We start from the raw sequence: 23030 nt of genomic DNA, 5'->3' as shown, positions 1-23030 counted from the left end.
CAAACATCAACAAAATTATCCACATTGGAAAGACTAAAAGGAAGAAATCAAAAGCGATGTAAAAACTAGCTTTGCTTTGCCAATAGCTAAAAGCTCATCTGCCTCACTTTTTGCCTCTTTTGTTTCTCAAATTCATTAGTTTTGACCATCTGTAACAGACTAAAAATTAGGTGCATGGGTATACTTACAACTCTTTCGAACACCAAAACTAGCACCAATAGCACCCAGACTGCCTGTCCTATAAATATCCTTAGGGCCTGAATATATACAATAGTGAAAGAAATACTGTGAAACAGTGCCTAATAAAGATGGGAGATTGAATTTTATTTGGTTTTTTTTTACCCAAAGATAAATGCCTTAAAAAATGCAGAAACAGATCAACAACGGCATTCACCAATAAGAAGTCAGATACTCTCATGATTTTGGCATTTCAGACTTCCTTATTATTGTGCTATAGGTCTAAGTGCAGACAGAAAAGACAGATTGCGTTAGACATGTCAAGATTCAATCAGAACAGTTGACAGAACTGCTTTCCTCTTGATCTTACGTGCTTTTTTCAAGGCCATTTTCTCCAGAGGAAAATACTTACAAGTTGTGCTGTTACTCTAATTGTGTATTTTGATGCCAGAGAGGAGTTAGGCTAGCCCCCTAATGCAGGCGTCAGTCATATTGATGAGATGCAGTCCAGAAAAATGTTCATGGATTGACAAACTATGTTCAGACACAGGGCTACGCTTGGACTGTCACTGTGCAGTATTTCTGTTCTAAAGACACACACAAAACGAATCGTGCATAAGCTTAATTTTATACTTAATGCATTAGGATAAGAAATGACTTTTAGGAGGCATTAATAAAGTAATAGAAATTATATACTAGCGTATTTTTCCAGATACTTGTGGGAAATGAAAAAAATACTCTAGCTATTAGTGCAAGAATTCCTTCATAAAAGAGAGACTGAAGGAAAGATACCTTGGGCTTTGTGATTTGCTGCGTTATGCATATGAGTGGAACCTATTGGAGGTGAAAAGAATTGGGTACTGACATAAAGAATGCAGCGGTATGCAGAGACTGGAGAGCCTTGACAAAATTTACTTGTCACTATATATATAAAGCAATGAACCAGGAGTATGTCAAAACGTCCGATATAGTAACTTGTACAGAGAAGACGGACAATTAAGCAACAATAGCTCTTTGTGAGTCAGACAGGAGAGCATTTCCTGCTCCATCTTTTGCGTTATTAACAACAAAAACACTAACTCAAGTGTGCCCCCCCTGACATCTGAGAATGGAACGTAATAATATTGGGCAGTTTCATACGAGGTGACAAAATGATTTTGATTATAGTGGATGGAATTCTCTCATATTCATTACTCTAGCCGTTTTTCTTGTACCTACGATGAAATGCATTAAATTTTATGCAACAAAGTGAACAATAAGATTACCCATGCTGAAAGAGTAAGATTTTTCTCAGCGTCAGAGCTGTGTGTTAGAGACATCTCAGCTGACTCAGCAGGGACAAGCATATTGCTAGCAGAAGGAAGGGAAGTCAGATGTTTTTGGCATGTCCTATAATACAGCTATGTGCACTGATACATAAGCGTGTGATGCAAAGAACAATACTGGTTTTGTGTTACGACCTCTTTATCACAATTAATCTCAGTATCAATAGCAATTACAGAAATTATGAGACTCTTAGGATTTCAGATTAATTCTGCTAAGTGGGGTGCACATTGTGAGCTCTCTGGTCCGATGTACAAAACACCCTGTGTCTTGAAATACATGCTACCCTTTCTGAGAAGTCGCACCTGCATATTAGATGCTTTTTAGTTTCCAAGCATACGTTTCTGTTACGGGTTTTTACCTACTTTATTCAAAGGAGGAGAAACACATAAAACTCCAGGATTTTCTGGTCGGAGCCCTGCCTGGTTCCTTTCTCAGGTTTTCCAGTTTCATTTCACGTTGGGTGTTTATTGCCTCTCTCTTGCGACATCTTTTGACATCTGTGCGACCAGCGGAAAGGGATCCCCTACTAGTGGGCCATGCGCAACGGGCATGACGCTTGGTGGGGATGCTAAGGGAAGGAGAGATCACTGCGGTGCAGAGACTTAAGGTGCAAAACACTACTCACAAAGCAATTTATTTTCTAAAGTCATTAATTGTGCAACATTACAAGAAGCAGGCTTCAGAGAAAGCAGAACAGGTTTTGGAAAAATGACCAAGTTATAAGCATTGTTTTTTGCCAATGCAAGTAGAACTAGCATAACCTGACATAACACAGAGTGACTGCTGGCAGCTACCGAGCAAGCTTAAAATGATGCTGCTCCTATATAATAGTTTATAGCCAATTACGTATGCAAGAGGTGACCATACTTTACAATCATGTAAGCCTGAATTAGTAATTAAATTACGTGAACAATCAAATCTGAGGTAGCTGTTCTGCAGCAGACAAGTAATACCTTCATACTACTAATACTCTCAGACCCCAAAACTGGCTGGAGAAATGGAAGCACTGATGGTGTAAAGGGAGTTAAAGTGACCTGCAAAAGGAAAAATGGAAAGCTTTCCAGTGCAGTATCTTATTAAAATGATCAAACTAAGCACAGCTGATCAGGTATTTCTCTGCAGTGAAAAGAGCACAGAATGGTTACTGTTGAGATGAAAATAGTCTACACCCAGTGCTGAATCTTTATGCAGGTAAAATCTCATTAACGTCCGCAAGTTTTTCTTGAGCAACAAGAAGACTAGAGCCTGATGTAAGTAACTGGAACGACTACTGTACCACTTGTTCCTTGCTTGCCTAAGAAAACCCTCTAACAAGGATAGAGTTAGAAAGAGGACAAATAGATTTAAGAGAGTTTTGGTTGTTTGGGGTTTTTTTATGCCTACCAGTAACACACACAAGTAAAGCAAGCAGTCATCCAACATTAGGAGGGAAATAAATTTAAACATTAGGAAAAACTTTTCAGTCTTTCAGCAGTGTAACAGGCGAGGACAATGACAGAATTTACATTAATTTTAGTGGAGAAAAGGAACGTGTCCACAAAGACCAGCCCTAAGAAAGGATACCCAAGCAATTAAGTGCTAATGTAAATCTTCTTACATAGTGCCTTGTAAATTATTTCCTAATTCTTACATCTTAGGGTGTTTACAGTATAACTAAGTTACAAATTATGCTGAGGTGTCTGTGTTCCCATGAAGGCCTGATGCGTGATTAACTTTTTAAGTTCAGGTATCTGGAATTAGAGCACCAGGTACGACCGCTAACGAGGAATGTATGAGTTATTGTTTGCTACGCAATGCCACAGCGCTCTGTGCATGATAAAATACAGGTTATCGAGAATTTTCCATCCTCCACATCTTTGTTGTTACAGGAACCAAATCTATAATCTGAACCTTTACCGCACTGTAAAACGGCGGCTGACAGAAGAGTTACTAAATCACGGGGGCTCTCCGGCGGGCACAGGCCATCTCGGACGAGGTTTCGCAGGGCCGCAGCCCATCACATCCCCTTTATCCCCGCAGGCAGGGGAGCCGCAGCCCGGCTGGCCGACCTGTGCCCGTGCTCGACTGCTCTCACCTTGAAATCGGTAAGTAACGAGCGCGGTAACTAGTTACCGGTTTCGCAGCTTTCCAGTGCCACCGGGCACAGGCGCCCCGGGGCGCCCGCACTCCGCCCGCGCCGCGCCGCTCCGCCCGCCGGCCGGCGCCGCAGTAAGCGGTTACCCCACGCCCGGCCTCGCTTCCGGCCGAGAGCCCGCACCCCCCTCGCAGCCCTGATCTGATTACACGGGACGCCGCGAGGGCGGCCCTTGGCCCCTCTCTCGCCGCCGCAGCTCCTAATCGCCGGCCCGGCCCCCGCCGCGCCCGCCGTTAACCGCCGCCGGCACAGCACGGGGCGCGCGTGCGGCTCTGGGCCCGCGCGCCCCCGCCCCGTGACGCCGGTTGCCAGAGCGACGGGCGGGCGGGCGCGGCGCTCGCCGTCCCTCCCGCGGCGGCCCCGGGCGATGGCGGCGGAGGAGGAGGGCGACGTGGAGTGGGTGGTGGACACCATCGCCGGGTTCCTGCGCGGGCCCGCCTGGTCCATCCCCATCCTGGAGTTCATGGAGCAGAAGTGCGAGGGTGAGCGGCCTCCCCTCGGCCCCGCGGCGGGGCGGGGGGGGGCGCGGGTCCCCCAAACCCACCCCCGCGGGCGGGGGCTGCCCCCCCTTCCCGGGGCTGCCCCCCCTTCCCGGGGCTGCTGCGTGTGCGCGCCCGCCGCCGCCCTCAGGCCGCGTTGGGGACTGCCGCCCCTCAGCCCACCGCCGCCCGGCCCGCCGGGACGGGGCTGCGGCCTCAGCGCGGGCACAGGCGGCGGGGCGAGAGGCTCCGGGGCGGGGGGGACGCGCCAGGCCCCGCCGCGGCCCTGGCCCCTCACCGCCGCTGCAGGCGCCGGCCGGGGCTCCCCCCGCGCGGCAGCGGGACCGGCCGCCGTGGTTCTGCGCGGCGTTCGGCGCATCAGGCCGGTGGTCCTGACGGACCCGCCGGCGCCGTTCGAGAGCCACCGCCGCTGCGGGCTCCCGGGCCTTGCACAGCCGCAGTCCGGCCTTCCCACCGCTGTTCGGGAGGGGGGCCTCGCCCTCGGGGAGTCGGTCTCCCCTCAGCAAGCCGTTTTTCAAGATGTGGCGATGGGCGTTCGTTAGCCCGTACAGGGGATTATGGCGTGAGCTTACAGCGTGACACCCCAGCGAGTCCTTCGCTCCGCTGCACGTACTGCCCTGACGCGGCTAGAAAGCAGCTGGAGGCCCTTAATGCTTCTCCAGGGGTAGATGTTTCTCCTTAGGGAACTGGACAGTACCATTAAAATAGCGGTCTGGCCAGCGGGACAGGCGGGTAGAAGGCCCGAAGTTAAATTCCTGCAATCTTGTGATATGTCGGCAGTTAAGAGATGAGAAACCAGAAGTTGGTACCTCTCAGAAAAGGATAGTCGGCACTAGTCCGCGGTTATGTTTTGTTGGCGGTCTGGTGCACGAGTTTAGCTCGGAAGCAAGTCCAGTTAAACCTTCTTTTCTTCCTCAAGAAAGAGCTGAGGGGATCATGGAATAATTCAGGGAACAGCCTCGATAAACTGGAAGTATAGGCAGAGAGAGGGGGGACTGGGATAAAGGCGACTGAGGAGACCTGTATAGGTATAAGTATGTAACGAGGAGAGGAGGAAATAAATCTCAACTGCAGAAAGTCTGGCAAAATTAATTCTGCTACTTACAGACCAAATTGATTCTGCTGCCAAAGAACACCTGCGTCCGTATGGTAGCAAAATAATTACAATGTGGGCAGGTCTCAAACGAGTCCCTGGGTCCTTGATGAAAAAAAAGCAGCTTGCTTTTGCAATTGTTGGAAAAATCCTGTTTGAAAACACGATAGCCTGCGATGCCACCAAGCCTGCAGATATTCGCACATGAGAAGTATTAAAGCATGTTGCCGTTGACTGATTTAGGATATCTTTCTGTGGCTACTATGAATAAAATCTGTTCCTTTAGTATCACCTGACAGGATGTAGGATTCGTTAATAACTTTAACTTTAAAATACTGAAGTTATGAAACAAAGGCTTCCAAATACATTTTATTTCTGGGGACTCAAAGTAGGATGGTTGTTACTATTTATGTATTCTACCTGCTTGCGCTTATTCCTTCCTCCCCTCCATCCTGCTGTGGGCTCCAGGACAGTGTCTGTAATGGTCGGCCTCAGCAGGGCCGGCCGTGTCTTCTGTCGTGCAGTTGTTCTTGTTATGGTCCATTAAGAATTTTTATTTCACATTCAGTGAAACAGACACACCTCTGATTCAGGTCACAGCCTTTAAACAAGTTGCTTCTCAGTTAGCCTGACTCATTTCTCCCCTTCCCGATCTTTGCATGAGGCAAGATCATCGTGGGGACGTACACCTTTCCCTAGCATACTGGGAAATGAGAAGGGTAAAGCTGCTAGACTCTTTACAGCTAGAAAGCAATAGAGAAATCGAGGCTAGAAGATTTCTCTTGGAGACCCTGCCTAAACTTGAGGTCGGTCAAGCATGTTGATTATCATGCAAAGGGTCTAGGTTTAGGAATCGGGGGAATTGATTATCCCTCTCTGGAGCAATGATCTCTCTTTAGAAGGTTGAGGGGAATTTACAGGCAGTAAGAAGATTTATGGAACCTCTGTAAATTTCCATGTAGTGTGAGGCAGGCTTATATAATGGTCGCTTCCTGCCAGTTTGTTTCTACGTAAGAAATTAGAGGAACAAAGTAGAGAAACCACTTGCAGTAAATGGTCTTCCAAGGTATTATTTGTGCTACAGAGTGCTGTTGGACAACTCTCAGAAGGTATTGAGAAAAAAGATAAGGCTAAAGAAGTGTTACTGCAGTGCTAGGGTTGCTAAGAAGCACAGTTAAAGAAATTGGAATTTTCAGTTTTCGATACCTGTGCTATTTGCTTTTCATTTCTATAAATGTACTGTGCTGATTCCATTGCTGTTTTTTTTTTTTTTTTTACTGACCTATTTTGTCAGGACAGAATTTGTTTCATTCTCAAAACATTTAGTCTTGGGGCTGAACAAACAAATTAGCAAGATTTTGATTAACTGACAATAATTTGTGATTCCTCAAAAATAGAATTTGAGTTTTAGTATTTGGTACGTAAGTAATTTATTTTGGAACTGCAGTCACTTAGGCTTGCACTTAAACTTATAAATGATCCTAATGGATTTCTATCTGGTTTTAATTGTTTGCTTTTTCTCTCTCCCACTTTCTGGGGACTTGATTAATTTCTCATTGCTTGATTAATTTCCTTTTTTGTGGCTGTGAAACTGAAGTTACATCTGTGGGTATGCAGTTAAGGTGAGAGAGCTTTACAGTTTTATTCAGATGTTCCAAGGTGTTAATTGAAACATCATTTGGACATCGATAAGCTTGATAATAGTTCTGAGCGCTGGAAGATAGGAAGATAAAGACAAGGTACAAAAGGAATAAACAGATAATGTTGCCTGTGACTCCCTTCCCTCCCAGCACAGAGCCGCCTCACCAGTCAGTGAGGACTGGGGGAGAAAGAGAAGAGTTCCCTCAGGTTTGCTCACCGGCTCTTGTCTGCGAGGTCAAATAAGTCAGTGGCTCACTCTAGCAGGGAGGACTCCACTTGACTTAACACTTACCCCATTTGAGGGGTCCTAGCAAAGATTTTTTCAATTTTGACAGGAAAATGATGAGTTTGTCTCCCAGGATATCTGGGTTCCCTGGCTTATCTCGATACCGTGGTTCTTCAGATCTTTGTTCCCGTCGGGCGACTAGAGACTGTGTCAAAATCTTAAGGAAAATAATGACTACATGATTTAGGAGCCCTGACTCAAGAAAATCCAAGGTCTCCATGCAAGGTACTCCCTAATGCCGCTTAATTCAGAGGAGATGCTGACTGCAGCTTGCTTTACTTGGCGCTTAACTTCATCCTCTTCTTGTTTAGAGCCTGAAAACAGAGAGCGGTTTGTGCCATTTCCACTCTGCTCTCCATGTTGTCCTACAGCTGTGGAAGGAGGACTTGGAGGCATCCCCTCGGCAGTGTGAGGCTCGCTGTTGGGATGGACGCTGACTGAGGAGTGACATCCCTGCATCACCCCTCCTTTGGGTGCCCCGGGCGGGAAGGAACAGTAGGAGGTAGAAGGGGACAGAGAAACTAAGAAAGGTTGGGGTCTGCAAGAGCATCTCCCCCCACAGAGGGGAAGAGATGCAAAGACAATAGAGGCAGTTAAGTGTCTTCGCCCTCTTGGGTTTCATACTGTGGTGGTTGCCATAGGAGCCGGATTTTTTTAGAGTAAGATTTATAGTACTTTTTCTACCATTTGAATTTATTCCTAGGTATTTTTAAAGCTTTTTTTTTTTAAACCCTTAATTTAAAAAAAATCCCTTGTGCACAAATGAAACAAAAGCAAATGTTGTTTTTCCAGATTATGTCATTTAAAAAGCAAGTTTCCCATGCTTATTTAGAGGGCCTGAACTGTTTGATTAGATTTCTATCATTGCATTGCTGTATGTTGATAGAAAGCGATGCAAGTACTTTCTGTTTTAGGAACAGCCGTCTTGCATCACACCTGATCGAGGTTCAGGGCAACATTGCCTCGGGGCTGTCACAGCTGGGAAATTATGCTTTCTAAGAGTCACTCTAAATTAGTGTGAAAGTTATACTGAATCTATGCGCATCAGTACCATCTTCCATCAGAGATGTCATGTGTACGACGAATAAATCACACTCATTCACCAATTTAAGCAGAATTCCCATTCTTCAAATGACTTCAAAGCACGCACGTGGGAAGTGACTTGTCCAACACAGAGTGGCTAATCTTGAAGGGGATTGAGGAAGTCTTATTTCTAAGCCTCTGCTTTAATTGCTAGGTTTTACATTACCTCTGTTCATTGTTGACATGATAAAAATGTAAATTAAAAAACCCCAAACCCTAGTTCTCATTTTCTCTTATTTTCTGCTTCTTCCATCTATTCTGCAGTGTAGAGACCATTAGCTTGATATTTCCAGTCAAGAGTTCTTCATAGGAACATATATGAATATGATTAACATGGCCTATACTATACAGATGCCCATTTTGTTTAAATCAGGATAGACATAATTAAAAAAATAACTTACCTGCAGCAGATTTCCTCTTTGGGGTTATCTGTTTTTAGGCAGGCAGCATCTCATTTTCCTGCATCACCTTGGCTTCTCACTAAATGAACGGCATTTAAAAAAGTTTTTTTTAAGTCATTAATACATCCTCCATGTAAATACATGGCGAGAGAGACAGACATTTCCTGCTTTACGTGTGTCATCTGCCATCTTAGAACAACCTTACCCAGGTTCATATGGTAGTTCTTACATGAAATCTTCCTTTTTAGCATACGTATCTGCTGAATCCTCAACTTGCTTAGAAATCTGCTGCTGTTATGAAGATACGTTTTCGTGGTATTAAATTATGAAATTTAATTACATTAAATTACTAAAAGTACATGCTTAGCCTCAATGTGTAGAAAAATACATTATTATTATTATTAATCATGGCGTATATTTTCATATGATTAAATATATTACCTTGTAAAAGTTAATCTTTCTCTTCAAGGCACAAGTTAATTTGTGGTGTGTATACTAACTCCAAAATATGTGTGTGTTTTGTTTGCTCACAGTTTTTGATGACGAAGAAGAAAGCAAGTTGTCTTATACAGAGATTTATCAGGAGTACCAAGCTCTGGTGAGCATTATTCACTATTTATGGTAGATTTCTAAGAAATACAGTTTAAAATGTTAAAGTAGGATTTAGATGAACTTCTAATTGTGTTATCTTTGTTATTTAGGATTTTCTAATACTGCCTGTTATAAGCGTTATTTAGAAATCTTTTGAGTCATAGTTGTCGTATGCATTTTTATGCTTAAACACCAGATATGCAGAAAAGAAACTTTAACACACAGTCATATCTCATATGCTGAGTTACATATTTTTCATTAAAATTAATATATCTGCTAGCTAAAATACTGTACTTATACGCTTGATATACTGTACTTATAAGCTTCATGTTTTCTGTCAAGTTAAAATGACAAACAGCACGATGTCTAAGAACATGTATAATTCGTGTTTTGTTCACTAATGAGTCTGAAACTTAATTCAAAAGATTTACCAATTATCAGAAAAAAACTGCAGGAGAATTTTGGAGCATGCTTAAAATACCTGTAAACCAATGCACGCAGATTTCTAAGGCTTGGTAATACTTGATGTTAAAAAGCATCAACTGAATAAATGCAGACCAACATCCGTGTTTGCTCTGACCCTGAAGGGTTTCAGGCACACAGACTGGCAAAAAGCCTTTTACCTACAGGGCAAAAAATGTTGAGAAATACTAGCCAGGAGTCTGGGGAAAAGGTAGAGACGTGAGATTCTTGGAAATTGGAGAAGCTCAATTAGGTAGTAATCAAATTTAGCAATAAAAATGCTTGTTTTGAACAGTTTATGAAAGTAAATAAAGCCTGACGTCGGAAGAATCAGTTATACTATTGCAATGATTTTCCTTTGAGTTTAAAAAATACAGTGTCAGCAGAAAAGGATATACAATTATGAAAAAAATTTGTATGATTTTTGGGGAAAAAACCTCTTAGAAAGTAAGGCTTACACTTTCTTACAGGTTGAAAAATTATTAGAAGACTATCTTAAAGAAGTTGGAATTAATGAAGAGAAATTTCAAGAAGCTTTTTCATCTCCTCTTGCAAAGACACACACTTCACAGGTAAATTTTTCTTTGTTTAGGAATATATAGGTTTAATTTTTAGCTTTATATTTTCACTAATATAGCAGGGTGGTGATGAAACTTTGAAAAATTTTCTTGTTAAGACAGTAGTTTTCTAAAACATAATGTGTTTGTTTATATTATGAACTTTGACCAGAAAACTGCGCATCTTGAAAATAAAGGCAGATATTTGTGTGGTGTCAGACACTTTTTGAGATTCATCTTCTGTGCTTTGTATTTTCTAAACCAAACCTCTAAGCTTAGGGTGTTTCTGCCACCTTTATTTGCATATTTATCAGCTTTATGTTAGTCTTCAGTCCATTTACAGTAGCAGACAAACTTAAAGATTAAAACAATAGACATGTTCCATAAAATAAAAGATGTTTTCCTCTGATTTTATAATAAACCAGTAAAATCTGTAAGACAAACGTTGGCCTGGAGACGACAAGGCATGGTTAGGCAGCCCTTTGCCTGCTCAAAGATATATTTCCGAATTGTCTCAGGTGTATTGGGCAGAGGAGTGGGAGCTTCTGCTGCCAGTTTAAATTGGGCTTTGTTGATGTATCTCCTCCTAGATGTGTAACAAGCTTCTTCAGAGTGCACATTCCTCACTCAAGCTTACGCATTTGTTCAGGAAGTCAAATGAATTGCAGTTGTAAACTTACACTGGGAAACCTTCCAGGTTTTGTGATAATATTATTGTAGACATGCTGGTCTTAAAGGCATAAACCATCAAATTCTTTTCTTGACTATTAGCTCAACCTGTATGGCTGGAAAAATAAATAGGAGAATTAAATATAATTATTAAAAACATGCTCCACAGAATTTAAATCTTAATATAATTTCAAGCAGACTGAGATGGTTATGATTTCTCTAGGGTTTTAAATTTTGTGCCTATCTTCCCTCCCACAGGCCATTTTGCAAACAGTGTTGGCAGCAGAAGATTTTAGACTATTTAAAAAAATGATGGTACAGAAAAATATGGAAATGCAATTGCAAGCTATTAGAATCATTAAAGAAAGAAATGGTAAGAAGTGGTAAATACGGGGTTTCACTTCTCTTCATCTGTTTAGTGTTCTTTTGATGACTATGTAATCCATTCATAAATCAGTACAGAATACTGGTTCAGTTCCAGTTCAGGTTAACGGAAAACATTCAGCTGATTTTACTGGGACTTGGATTTAAATACTTAGTCCTTGGCTTGTATTCTCAGTGACAGCTGTCTATATTCCTTTTTAAATTAACAGTTTTTTCCATTCTATTTGTCTAAACTTTCTTGTAAAACTTGACTTAGTTTTTTATTAAAGAATTTTGGTGATAATATTGAGTGTTAAAGCAATTATATCAGTTCATCAGCAATGACAGTATTGATCGTTTGAATTATGCTACTTGCATCGCAGCAATGCTGTACTATCTGCCATGCTTACTTTGCGATTCACACTGTACAGTTGCGTATGAAAGATCCATAGAGAAAGCAGAAGTTATTGCCTTCCCCATTCTGATACGTACATGTTTTAAAAGAAGAGAAAATAATTTACATCCAACACTGCTGCTCTGTTGATGTTTCTGAAAGGATTTTCATCTACCCACTCCTTTCTTCAGTGTCTTTAGCTTTGCCATTTTGTTTTGTCTTCTTACTACATGCATGTTTCTTCAGAGAATAATTTTTAAATTTCAACTTTCATGTAACAGCGAAATTTGAAAATGGTTTAGTTAGCCGTGGCTGAATTGCAGTCTATAGGAAATGCTATATAATGGCCAATGCAGAGTATGGCTTATGCTTTACCCTTAGATATCAAAACTTTCATAGTTCAGAAACCTTTGCTTCTTTGCTACTGGCAACTTGATGCCCAGGATCTAGAATCTTTTTGGAAACAGTTAGAGGAAGAATGAGATGTACTTTTTTTTTTTCTTTCTCCTCTCTGCCTGAAGAAGGATGCCAAATGGAGTACAAAATAATTTGCTTTAGAGTAATGCATAAATTTTGCCATGTTTTTTTAATAGGTGTGTTGCCTGACTGTTTGACAGAGGGTTCTGATGTATTCAGTGAAATTGAACAAGAAGAAATGAAAATACTGAGGGAGGTTCTAAGGTAAAAAATGAATCAGTCCTACTTCATACATTATTTTGAAATAAAAAATTAAAGTATGTTGGGCTTAACTCTTCCAGCCTTTTCCAGGAAACTGCCTTCATCTTCCAGATGACATGAATGTTCTTGTCAAAATCCTATGTATGAGGAAATGAATGGGTGTGATCAGGAATGTTTAAAGACTGAGAGATAACTGCTTCGCCATGATGAACTGTCTTGGTGATGCAGGAATGATGTGTGACTTTGAGCCCCATCAATTCCGTTCTCCCCTGAATCTCTGGGTGGACCTGAAGTTAGACCGGGGTTAGATGTCTCTGGACAATAGGAGCGCACTAGGTGCAGTCCATTCAGGGAACACCCTAAACATTAAAGCCTTGGAAAGGCAAATTCTGCTTTTGCAGTAGGCTTTATTCCTTTCTACAGCTTCCTTCTTAGTTGTGTTCAGTTACTGTTGCTATGAGCTAAGAAGATACGTGAGGACTGATATGACTTCTCTAGATTCTCCTCCACTCCCAGTTCACACATATATAAACATAATCTTAAACAAATAATAGCAGATTAATCCATTCATGTTATATTAAGTGATGCTATCTTCCCCCTGTATTCTGGAAATACTTCCCTCTCTGTCTTTAAACGAGCAAATGAAATGAGGGATAGATAAGCCCTGGAAATTCTTGCACAATTATTTTTGCACAGGGAAAGATAGACTGAGGATATTCTTTATCATAATTCTTTAGGTCTATTAAAAGTGCATTTATTTATTTTGGACACTAACAAATCCACATTATCGTGTAATTGTTTTGCTAGTCCTCAAATATTTAAGCAGTACTAAATTTACCTAAAAGTCACTGACACTAAAGAAGTCTTGAGTATTTAATTGTATTTTGTGTTACAGGAAATCAAAGGAAGAATATGAAATAGAGCAAGAAAGGAAAAGGACTGAAGAAGTGAGTGTCTTTACCTTTCCAGATGGGTTATGCTGATGATTAAGAAATACTCTAATATTCCTGTCTTGTTGACCGTATCACTTAAAGGTGATGTGTACCATCCTAAGCAAATAAAAGGTCTGTCAGGAAGGTCTTACTGCCACTTCTTTTTGAATGATAGTATCATTGACACTAGTCCTATACATGATACCATTAACCATCAGTCATTTGGTGGAGCTCATAGGATAAGCATATTCCCTCTGCAGTATCTGAATTCTAAAATCCTGGTAACGGACGTCAACTTTTCAGATCCAGAGAACATCTGAATTACTAATATTGTCAAGATCAAAGAGACTTCAAAGTATAAGCTTCTTAGAGATTACAGCATTCATAATCCTTCAGGAATTTTAAGGATCACTTCATAGACAGTATAGTTATTCATTAAGTCTGCACAATACCGCCAGAACCTAATCACCAGGAACCAGAAATCCACTCCGAGGTAGACCATCACTTGGTCTCCATCAGAGTAAACCATGTAGAAAGGTAACTGACTGTAAATGGGGACTGACTAAATTGCTAATTGTTCAGCAACTGAGAAACAAATTGAAATCAGCTACAGTGGAAACATGGCAATAAACCTCCCCTTCACTAGGAAAACATAAAAATAGCTGGATTTGTAGGCTGTTTCAAAAGGGAACAGACTCGCTCTTCTATTCTCTTCTGTCACTAGGAAATTGAGCATACTGAATTTGAAAAGAGAAAGCGCTGTTTCTTCAGCCTGAACTGACGCAGGAAATGGAGCTACTACAGAGGTCGACACTTTATTTCCAGTCCTACTCCTGAATTCAAACCCATGATAGGTGCAGATGATAGCTATGCTACTCAATGCAAGTCCTGAACAGTCGGGATGTTCTACCAAATTAAACCTCTTTCCCAGTGTTGTGACGCTGTGGAAAAGTCGTCACAAAACTCCTCTTTCCTGTATTACAATGATAGATTCCAGGAAATGAGTCACTTGTTCTACTGCATTTCTTACAAAACAACCGGGAAACTGAAGCTTTGTCTCATTTCAAGAATTCAAGTCGTATTTAGATGCAGGCTTATCCAAATTTTTATAGACCAGCCAAGAATATCAATATTCTTGATAAACAAGCCAGATTAGAGAGGCCTCGGTCAAGTTCACCTGAACAGAGAAGGTGACAGCTATTGTTCAATAGTATGTTATTGAATGCTGGGGGTTCTGACATGAATTAGATGGTTGATGAACAGTGTAGACGTTTTCTGGGCAAATCCCAGCTGGCTTTACTATTTTGAGGGGTGGGTTGCCTCGCCAAGATTTCCCAGACAAGTGTAGAAGTGAAACAATAGTGTCAGAGATTATCCAGACCTGTTGTTTCCATTCAGCTGATTATTTCTCCATTTCTGTGGTAACTTTGTTGTATGTTCCTGGTTCTCTTCCTGTATTGTATTCTTCCGGTGGACAGACGTCTGCTTGAAAGTCACAGGCAAAGTGTGGCAAAAACCCCCCTATGTTATCTACTTGTAGCTGGGAAACAAAATACCAAATTACCTAATATTCTAAATTCTGACTGTTGATTAGGGAACAGGTTTTGAACTAAAATAAAAAATGCTGATTTATGACTGTAAACCAGTAAGAACCTATGAGTAAAACAAAATAAATAGTTTGCTTTTGTTCACTTTGACAATGCAGTATGTAGTGGAAACAACATGATTTTAACTGAAAGTTCTTTTGGGAGCTTTCTTTCTATTGACAGTTTAATGCCTGAAGTGCAGTGCCAGGAAATGTAATGCTTGGTTTTGTTGTTTGTTTTTTAATTTAAGGCACGTGATAAACTGAAATCATCAGATGTTACCTACAGTTTTCCAGGAGATTCGAGAGAAGCTGTAAAAGTTAAGGAATCCACTGAGGGAACTGGTGATTCCGAAGAAACTCCAAAATTTACATTAGGTAATTTTATGGGCAAGTGCAATGCTGAGTGTGCAATATGATGCTATTTTCAAATCATTGAAGAGTCCGCTCATACCAAGATTTTAAGAACTTGGCTGGTTAAGGCCGTGAGTAAACCATCCGAGCTTTGAAGTTAGCCCTGCTTTGAGCTGGGTATTTGCAGCAGGTGGCCTGCAGAAATGCCTTCCGACCTGAGTTGTTTTATTGTTCCGTGATGTTGTATTAGTCATCTCCAATCGGAGGAGAAATACAGGAGTCTGACAGCCGCTTTCAATTTACTGTGCTTATGCCGCCATTACTGTTAAGAACAGTATGTTCCCTGTAAGTAACTATGAATGATTTACTTAAAAAGTTATGCTTTCTCTCCCTGTGTGTGGCCATTATAGATTTAATTTGTAATTGCACATTTCTTGATAGCAGTCAAATATTTCTGAAGAAACCAAGCTTGAACTGTTAAGATTCATTCAAGCCGAATTGTGAGACCACCAAACTGAACCTTCCTGCCTTTGGTTCAGATTTTTGTTACTCATTTTAATCTTTTCAATTTCACATTTTTGTTTTTGAGTAGGATTGTGACACTTACCAACTTACAATACCAAGGAGAGCTCTTCTAAGTAGTCCTGAACTTTACTGAAGTTACGTAGTGAAAATTCTCTGAATTGTTTTGTAGGTGATTATTTACTGGAGAGCACGACCAAGCCAGTGCTTTTACAGGGAGGAGAAAAAGAGGAATCACTGTTGTGATGGAGGTGCTCTTGGTATGTTTGTGCTGCAGCTAAAGCACAAGGGTGCTGACCTCTTCGGGAAAGCAGGAAAATTCTTAGGTGACAAGAAGCATGTATATGTGTGTATACATGCGCACACACACACGCAGGTATATATGTATATACGCACACATCTATGTATATAGGTGTAGATAGGTGATTTTCAGAAACAGGTGTTACATCTCAGTGGGATTTGCTCTCTTAGGAGTTTGCGAAAAATGTGTAGCTTAATGTTCTAAGGTCACTTCCAAGAATATAATTCCAACATTGGGAAATAGTAGTTTGCGCTGTCTTTAGTTAGATTTTTCCTGTGTCTAGTACTTGCCTTTGTATGCATTCACACTGGAAGTTTTCATATCACAGACACTTGAGCTGGATACTTTTAGCCTTGGAAGTACCTTTGGGGCATACTTGCTCCTTGCTTTTTCATTTGAAGGCCATTAACAGATGAAGCAGTTGTAGGACCCTCTGTTCTTTTAAAGTGAGTTAGTGTCTTTCACATTAGGAAACTTAAAAAGAATAAATTGTGTCACTGACCTTTTAAATACCTTTTTTTCCCCTTTTTATCCTTTCTGTCCTGCTGAGGTTTTGTTACATTTATTTGAACTCTTACTCTCTCCCTTCCGTCCTTGGAAGTATGCAGAAGGCCTGCAGGTATACTTGCACTCTTCTCCCATCCTGCTTTTACTTTCTTATTATTGCATAGTTGTGCCACCTTGCAATGGCACTGCTAAACTGTGTCTATCCTGCAGTGCTGTTTTCCTGGTTCAGGAGACAGGCACATTCCCAGCAAATATTTTGTCTGCAAGACTTAATCCTGTGCTTGGGAGACAGGAGATCTTGGAGCTCGGGAGACAGGACTTCTCTGCACTGAGTGCAGCCCTTCCTCTGTGCTGTCCATGTGCCTGCTCAGCTGGTGCTGGGCGTTCCCATGTTCTTTCAATGCCAAAGAAGAGACAGGTCTACAAAAAATTTAGCTCCTTAGAAATCTTCATCCTTGTAGAACTGGCATCTTGTGGCAGCATAGCTGTCCAAAGAGGCTACCGAGAAAGTTTGTCACAGCTTATCCTCCAGTATCACCTTTTAGAAAAGTGTTTTTGGGTAGTGGTGGCAAAAATCAAGAAGAATCTGTACTGGGAATCTTCTTCTTCCAGACCCCTTTCTCACACAGAACCAAGGACCGGCCTCCAGACCAGTCCATTACTGCCTGCTTCCAAAACATGGGCTCCCAACTAAGGGTTCGTCTCGGATAATGGGATCATATCTTCTGCTTGACCTGCTTCCTCTTGGTGCCAGATACAACTCTGGGAACAGAAACAGCATGAACCTTTCACTAATGGTTTGTGCCCCTCTAGGGCGGCAGAAGAGCTGCTCTCCTCTCACCTCGGTCAGGCCCTGACCCGCACAGCCCACCCGTGCTCAGATCCTGGCTCCACGTTTTCATTCGTAGGGTTGCGTTACCGAGGAACAGGACAGCTCGCCTTTCTTGACCCAGGCATGGGGAGGAATCCCATACCTAGGGAGTATCGGCTGCCTTGGCAACATGGCCCTTGCATGAACCAGTTCTCGGAGTCAGGAAAAGGAAGAAATTCTTTCTTTTGTTTTTCATTCCCTCCAGTCTGCCATACATTTCTCTTCCTTCTGATCTACAGCGGTTTTATTATCTTTTGCTATTTCCCCTTCACCTTGAGACCCAAGATTTCAGTTTGTGGACCCCTTAAAGTTTTCCACTGTATAATGAATTCAAATTTAATGGTAGTTGCCTCGGTTTTCTTAATTTCACTTCGAAAAGCCCCTTACAAATACTTTGCAGAATAGAGCTTGCAAAACCATTTCTCTTGTACTTCGACCACCCAACTTGCCACAGTATGGAGAGATCAGAAGGGTGGATTTCATAGTAAAAGTCATGCTCAATGCCTCAGAGTACAAGTGACCTTCCCAGCATTCTTGGAGAACACTTCCCTTTCCGGGTACCTGCAGGGCAGCTGCTTCAGAAGGTGGACTCGTGTTTGCACCGAGTCACGTGGATAAGAAGGATGCTGGAGTGGTCCTGGGTGCTTGTATTTTGGGAAGATTCTGAAGTAATTGTTCGCATGGCAAAGAGTGTTGCTTAGTCACCCACAGCGTGAATGTACATATAGACAAGTTCTCAAAGGAGAAAAAATGTTACGTACCGGTAACTGTAATTCTTTGAGACGTGCTGTCTATTTGTACGTTCGCTGTCCACCCTCCTTCCCTTCTCTTCTCAGTATCTTTTCAGGTTCGTGGGTTAAGTGACACTGAGGGTCCTATGATCACATCCTACAGGTACTGCTAAGACACAAACATCTCCAGCTTGAGTGTTTGCGATATGGACAGCAACAGTGTAAATTTACATACACACAACACAGTTCAAAGAACTGCTTTCTGGTAAGTAGCTTTCCTTAATCATAACGTTGGTTACGAGGTAGGTATGTGGCATGCAGTGTGTGTGTTTTGGGCTTTTTTCCCTTCTGCTTTTTAATCAGACAGCTATAGTGTGAGGATTTTTTCTAGCAATTTTAACTCTGACCTCTCATAGTGCCTCTAAGAACTTTTATCCATCACAAAAAGACATTCTTTAGAGCATCAAGACTTCCAGCAGAAGTCTTCATATATTTCAGTGAAATGCAAATTCTTCAACTTGACTTTTTTTTTTTTTACCTTTCTGTCCTGGTTTGTTTTCCGTACTTCGAGTTAACAGTTCCTCTCCTTTTGCTTTTCTCCCTACCTTCTCACAATTCGATCTCTTGTAATTTTCTGTACTAAAGAAAGCAGCAATGTTGAAGAGCTAAATCTATATTACTTGCTCTAACTTAAAGAAGCAATTGGGTGGTGTTCACCCTGCACTAGCTTCAGTGGAGCTGGCGTTGCCATCTGTCCAGTAGAGACCAAGGAGAGTACTCGTGCCTTAATACTTATTTCTCAGCACTACAGCCAAAACCCATAGTCCAGCACTGTGGAATTATAATTAGCTACATCCAGTTACGTGTATCAGCTCGGGTATTACGGTTAGACTCAAACTGACTGAACATAGTAAAACTTGTATTTCACTACCTGTACTCTTGCATCTCTATGGATATTTTCAGGCTTATTTTAAAACAGTCAAAAGCCTCTTCATTTTTAATAAAAGTATAGTAGGATCAGCGACTTACCTTACTTGGGAGTAGTTGTAGGGAAGTCTTAGGCAAGCTCTGAAAACACGCCCTGCTGTACAGTCCAGTGACTGGAGAGGCTTTGACTGCGACGTCCGTAGCCGTGATGCCATCCCAGACGCCATGGAGTTCAGTGGGATGCAAGGCGAACCTATCCGTGGTACCTGCAGAGAGGTGAAAGGCACAGCTGGAACCAGTACAGGGTTACTTTTCTTTGTCAGCACAGGTGGCATTTGTCCGGGAAAAAAGCTGGAGCCGAGCAGGGTATTGTGCAGGACTGTTACCTTGCACAAGGTGAGGGACTTGACAGGGAGCAGAAGACGGCAGAAGTTGCCCGAGCCTTGTTGGCGCTGTGGCTGCCTGGAGCTCCCCTGGCACCCAGCAGCCAGCCCGCCTGGGTCCCCAGCCCTGCCAGGCTCGGAGACCTGCTGGGTTCCCGCTACGTCCTCACGCCGGGGCCACGTTAGTTCTGAGGAGGAGCAGCTGAGCTGCGGCAGTGTAATGCTTTGCACCTCGTGAGCTTCGCTCCCCCCTCTCCCCTACAAGTTCACTTAAATACGTTATTTTCCGATTCTTTTCTCCGAAGCTGGAAGCTGAACCAGCACCCCTGGAGTTGGCTGAAGTGCGCCTTACAGGCTGCGGATCACTGGCTCAGCTTGCCAAGACAGAAATTGAAAATACAATCTCAGGATGAGTTGTGTACTGGAATATTGAATATGAAATTACATCTAAGCATTTGACCATAATTTATAATTCATTGCAGTAGATGTACTTACAATGTAAAACATTATTTAATTGCTTTTACAGTGCAAATGAAGTATTTATCTGTGTTTTTTGAAAGAAAGTTTTACTAGTAAAGGGGAGAAATGTGATTTTTATTTTTTTTTTTCTTTTTTAAGTCTTCCATTTCATCAGAAGAGACATCTGGATATTGGAAGAAACGCTGATTAACTTTTTGTTTGATATATTTCTATTCTTTCTAATTGTTTTCTATGTAAAATTGCTGTTTAGAGGAACCTCGGAAATCTGCGAGGGAAGACTTAAAACCAGCACGCCCATTACAAAAAGGAACAGAAAGCTTACCTCAGCCGTCTTGTACCAAAGGGAAAGAGGACAGTAAGAAAAGGGCAGCTGGAAAACGTTCAGAAAAAGCAGTGCAAAAAGCTGGGATGGAAGGACCTGTAAGTTTAAAACAAACAAACAGGAAAAACCCCAAACATAGAACTAGAATGCAAAAGGGCAGGATTACATTTAGAATATATATATTTAAGATGGGATTATGGTATTACATTTAAATATATTTTTTCTGTTATTGTAGCCAGATTTTTTTGGGTTGGGCTTTCTTGTTTTTTTAAACCAGCATGCAAGCACTGTTTTATGGCATTCACCAGTTTAATTTGCGTAAAGTTCAGATCATCATTCTAGTTTTAGAATCCAGTTCAGCATTCGGCCTTTGTCCCGTGATAATTTCTTAGCAGACAGCTCTGGCTTGAAACTTCAACTTGTTGTGGTTTTTTTTTAGCTAGTAATTTTGGAGGCAAATAAGATGTAAATGCTTTTATCATCTCACAAATATATAACACATGCGTACCAAAACTTAATTTCAAAATGTATTCTAAAAAAAAATTTCCAGAATTTGTCAGAACTTGAGGAACAGCAACTGAAGCAACGAGAGGACTACCTAAAGAAAAAACGAGATATGCTGATGGCTACAAAGAAGGAGTCAAGAAATAGCGTGCTCTTACCGACGAATGCTGACCAGAAAGAAGAGGAGTCATCTCCTAAAGAGGTGAAGGATCCAAACCTTGTGATCATCCTGACACTTTATAAAAAACAGAGATGGTTTCAGGGACGATGTAAATGTTGCTGCTGAATGTTACAGCAGGATAAAAGCAACAAGTGGGGGAAGTAGAGAGGAAGTGTTTTCAAGTTACTGTTTTTGCAGAAGCTTACAGGCTAGAAGTTTGAGTGATTAAGTTAGCATTACTTTGCTTCAGTATCATCAAGTCCTTGTGATTAAGTTTATGAACGGCTAAACCGCTGGGTTTCTCCTAATCTGTGACCTGTTGTTTGGGCTGCCGTAAAGCCCTGAGATTTTTTTTTTTTCCCAGCTGAAACGGGAAAAACATTTTTCTTTTGCAAAGTCTTATTTTTCCAGAGGTAACAAATTTGCTCTGTTCTTTCCATCTCTTTTGAGAGTTTTGTGCCTATTATTTCAAATGAAGAAATCCTTGATTTTTCATCCATCAGCCGCTGGAATAGAAGCGACGTGATGATGATACAGGTTAGGAAAAGAGGGCACTCGGAAGGGTGGATGCTGCTGTCGTCTGCCCGGTTGCCTCCGCAGAAAAACCAAGTCTGTGGGAGGGTTGGAAGCCCAGGTCAGAACCAGATGGTGCATTACTAGAAGAGGTACAACCGGCAGTCAGCCCGTTCTTCAAGGTCTTTTTTTGTCCGAAGGCTGTTCCCTGTTCAGAGATGTGAAGTTACTTAGTGAATTAACTGATACATTCCTTGACTTAAACCAGGTGCTAAAATAAGAAAAATCCTTGCACCATGGGGATGATAGAAAATCTAGTTGGGGAAAAAAAGAAGTTAATCCTATCGGGGAAAGAAAGTATGGACATAAAACCCCAGAATCCTAGGACAGGATAAAGCCCTACCAATAGAGAGGTCTTTACCTGCAAAAAACCCAAACTTTTGTTGTCATTCATTGTTATGGTTAATATGACAATGCATTTGCCACAAATAAGTCTGATCTGCATTTATATGAAAAGAAACGCTTAAAAAAACCTCTCAACACAAATGAGGAAAGCAGTAAAAGACCTTAAAACCCCCACAAAACAATGTAATAACTGTTATGGTTAAAAAAAAAAAAAGTCATTACTCCCCTCTTCTTTACAGAGCATGTACTTAAGACCAAGGAGCTTCTAGTGCCTCAGGTATTTTTCAGAGTTGCTGAGCATTTTACTACGCTCAGAATGTGCCCCAAATACTGTTGATGGGGGGAACTCGTAGAACAACTAAGCAGCACCAGTTGAATTTGAGGTTAGTCCTCTCAAAAAGATTGGTACAGTGCAGTAGAAAAAAGGGCAGGTTGATGTAAAGAGCCAGTCGTCCCCATCCCGGGATCCACTTCTCAAGAAAATGGAGTAATAATATTTTTTTTTTTTTAAGTCACTCTGGCTAGCCGGCGGGCTTGAAGGGCTGCTGCTCCTGCAGCCTCGGGTTTGCCAGTGCTGTTGCTGGGCCGCTCCTGGTTAGAGAAACGAAGTGTCGCCACCTGACCTGGCTCACACGTCTGGTCAGCGTCAGCAGCCAGGGTTCCTGCCAGGAAAGCCACGCAGCTCACTGCAGTGTTTTTTTCACTTTGTTTTTAGGAAATGTCAGAAGAGAAGCAAAGATTACTACAGAAGAGGAAAATGCTTGCAGAAAAACTAAAAGAAGAAGTTATTAATAAGCGGTAATTCTAAGAAGCTCATTGCAGAACCCAAGATCATAAGTATGTTTTTAGAATAAATTATATAAATAATAATTGAATGGATGTTTTCCAATATTACACTTAGTTTAACAGAACTTTCAGAGAAGCAACTCAGTACTTTATATAAAAATGTTTAAAACTACACTGATACACACTAAACCCACTTATTTTCCGGAACGCTGGAAACTCACTGGCTTTCCCTGGACCGGGTACGCAGTGAGCCTGTTCAGCGTCCCTGCAGCATACAGGTGTTTTGAACGACTGGCCTCAGGCACTTGATACTATATAGAACAAAAGCAGATACTGAGATCTGTTAAAATAACTCCTATGTGAATGGTTCTGAATGAGTTAAAGATTTTAAC

The 23030-nt window shown here is 41.6% G+C and overlaps 1 protein-coding gene across 1 annotated transcript; it reads left to right on the top strand.

Annotated features, from left to right (window-relative positions):
• Positions 1 to 4004: 4004 nt before the first annotated feature.
• CFAP36 (cilia and flagella associated protein 36) lies at positions 4005 to 23030 on the top strand. Its single transcript, XM_059828574.1, has 10 exons — positions 4005 to 4119; positions 9175 to 9239; positions 10165 to 10266; positions 11179 to 11293; positions 12271 to 12358; positions 13251 to 13302; positions 15124 to 15250; positions 20199 to 20368; positions 20821 to 20976; positions 22568 to 23030. Exons 1-10 carry the CDS (start codon positions 4005 to 4007, stop codon positions 22652 to 22654), a joined length of 1077 nt encoding a protein of 358 aa, XP_059684557.1. The 3' UTR covers positions 22655 to 23030.

The sequence above is a fragment of the Gavia stellata genome, chromosome 23 (genome assembly GCF_030936135.1).
Source record: "Gavia stellata isolate bGavSte3 chromosome 23, bGavSte3.hap2, whole genome shotgun sequence".
In the NCBI taxonomy this organism is placed as follows: domain Eukaryota; kingdom Metazoa; phylum Chordata; class Aves; order Gaviiformes; family Gaviidae; genus Gavia; species Gavia stellata.
Note: the sequence above shows the minus strand (reverse complement) of the source record. Positions and strands in the feature narration are given on the sequence as shown.

Bases quoted from the DNA above. Each gene is read 5' to 3' on its own strand.
- CFAP36 (XM_059828574.1), top strand. From the start codon at position 4,005: ATGGCGGCGGAGGAGGAGGGCGACGTGGAGTGGGTGGTGGACACCATC. The intron at 15,251-20,198 runs GTAATTTTATGG...ATTGCTGTTTAG, and splicing joins AACTCCAAAATTTACATTAG to AGGAACCTCGGAAATCTGCG. The intron at 20,369-20,820 runs GTAAGTTTAAAA...AAAAATTTCCAG, and splicing joins AAGCTGGGATGGAAGGACCT to AATTTGTCAGAACTTGAGGA.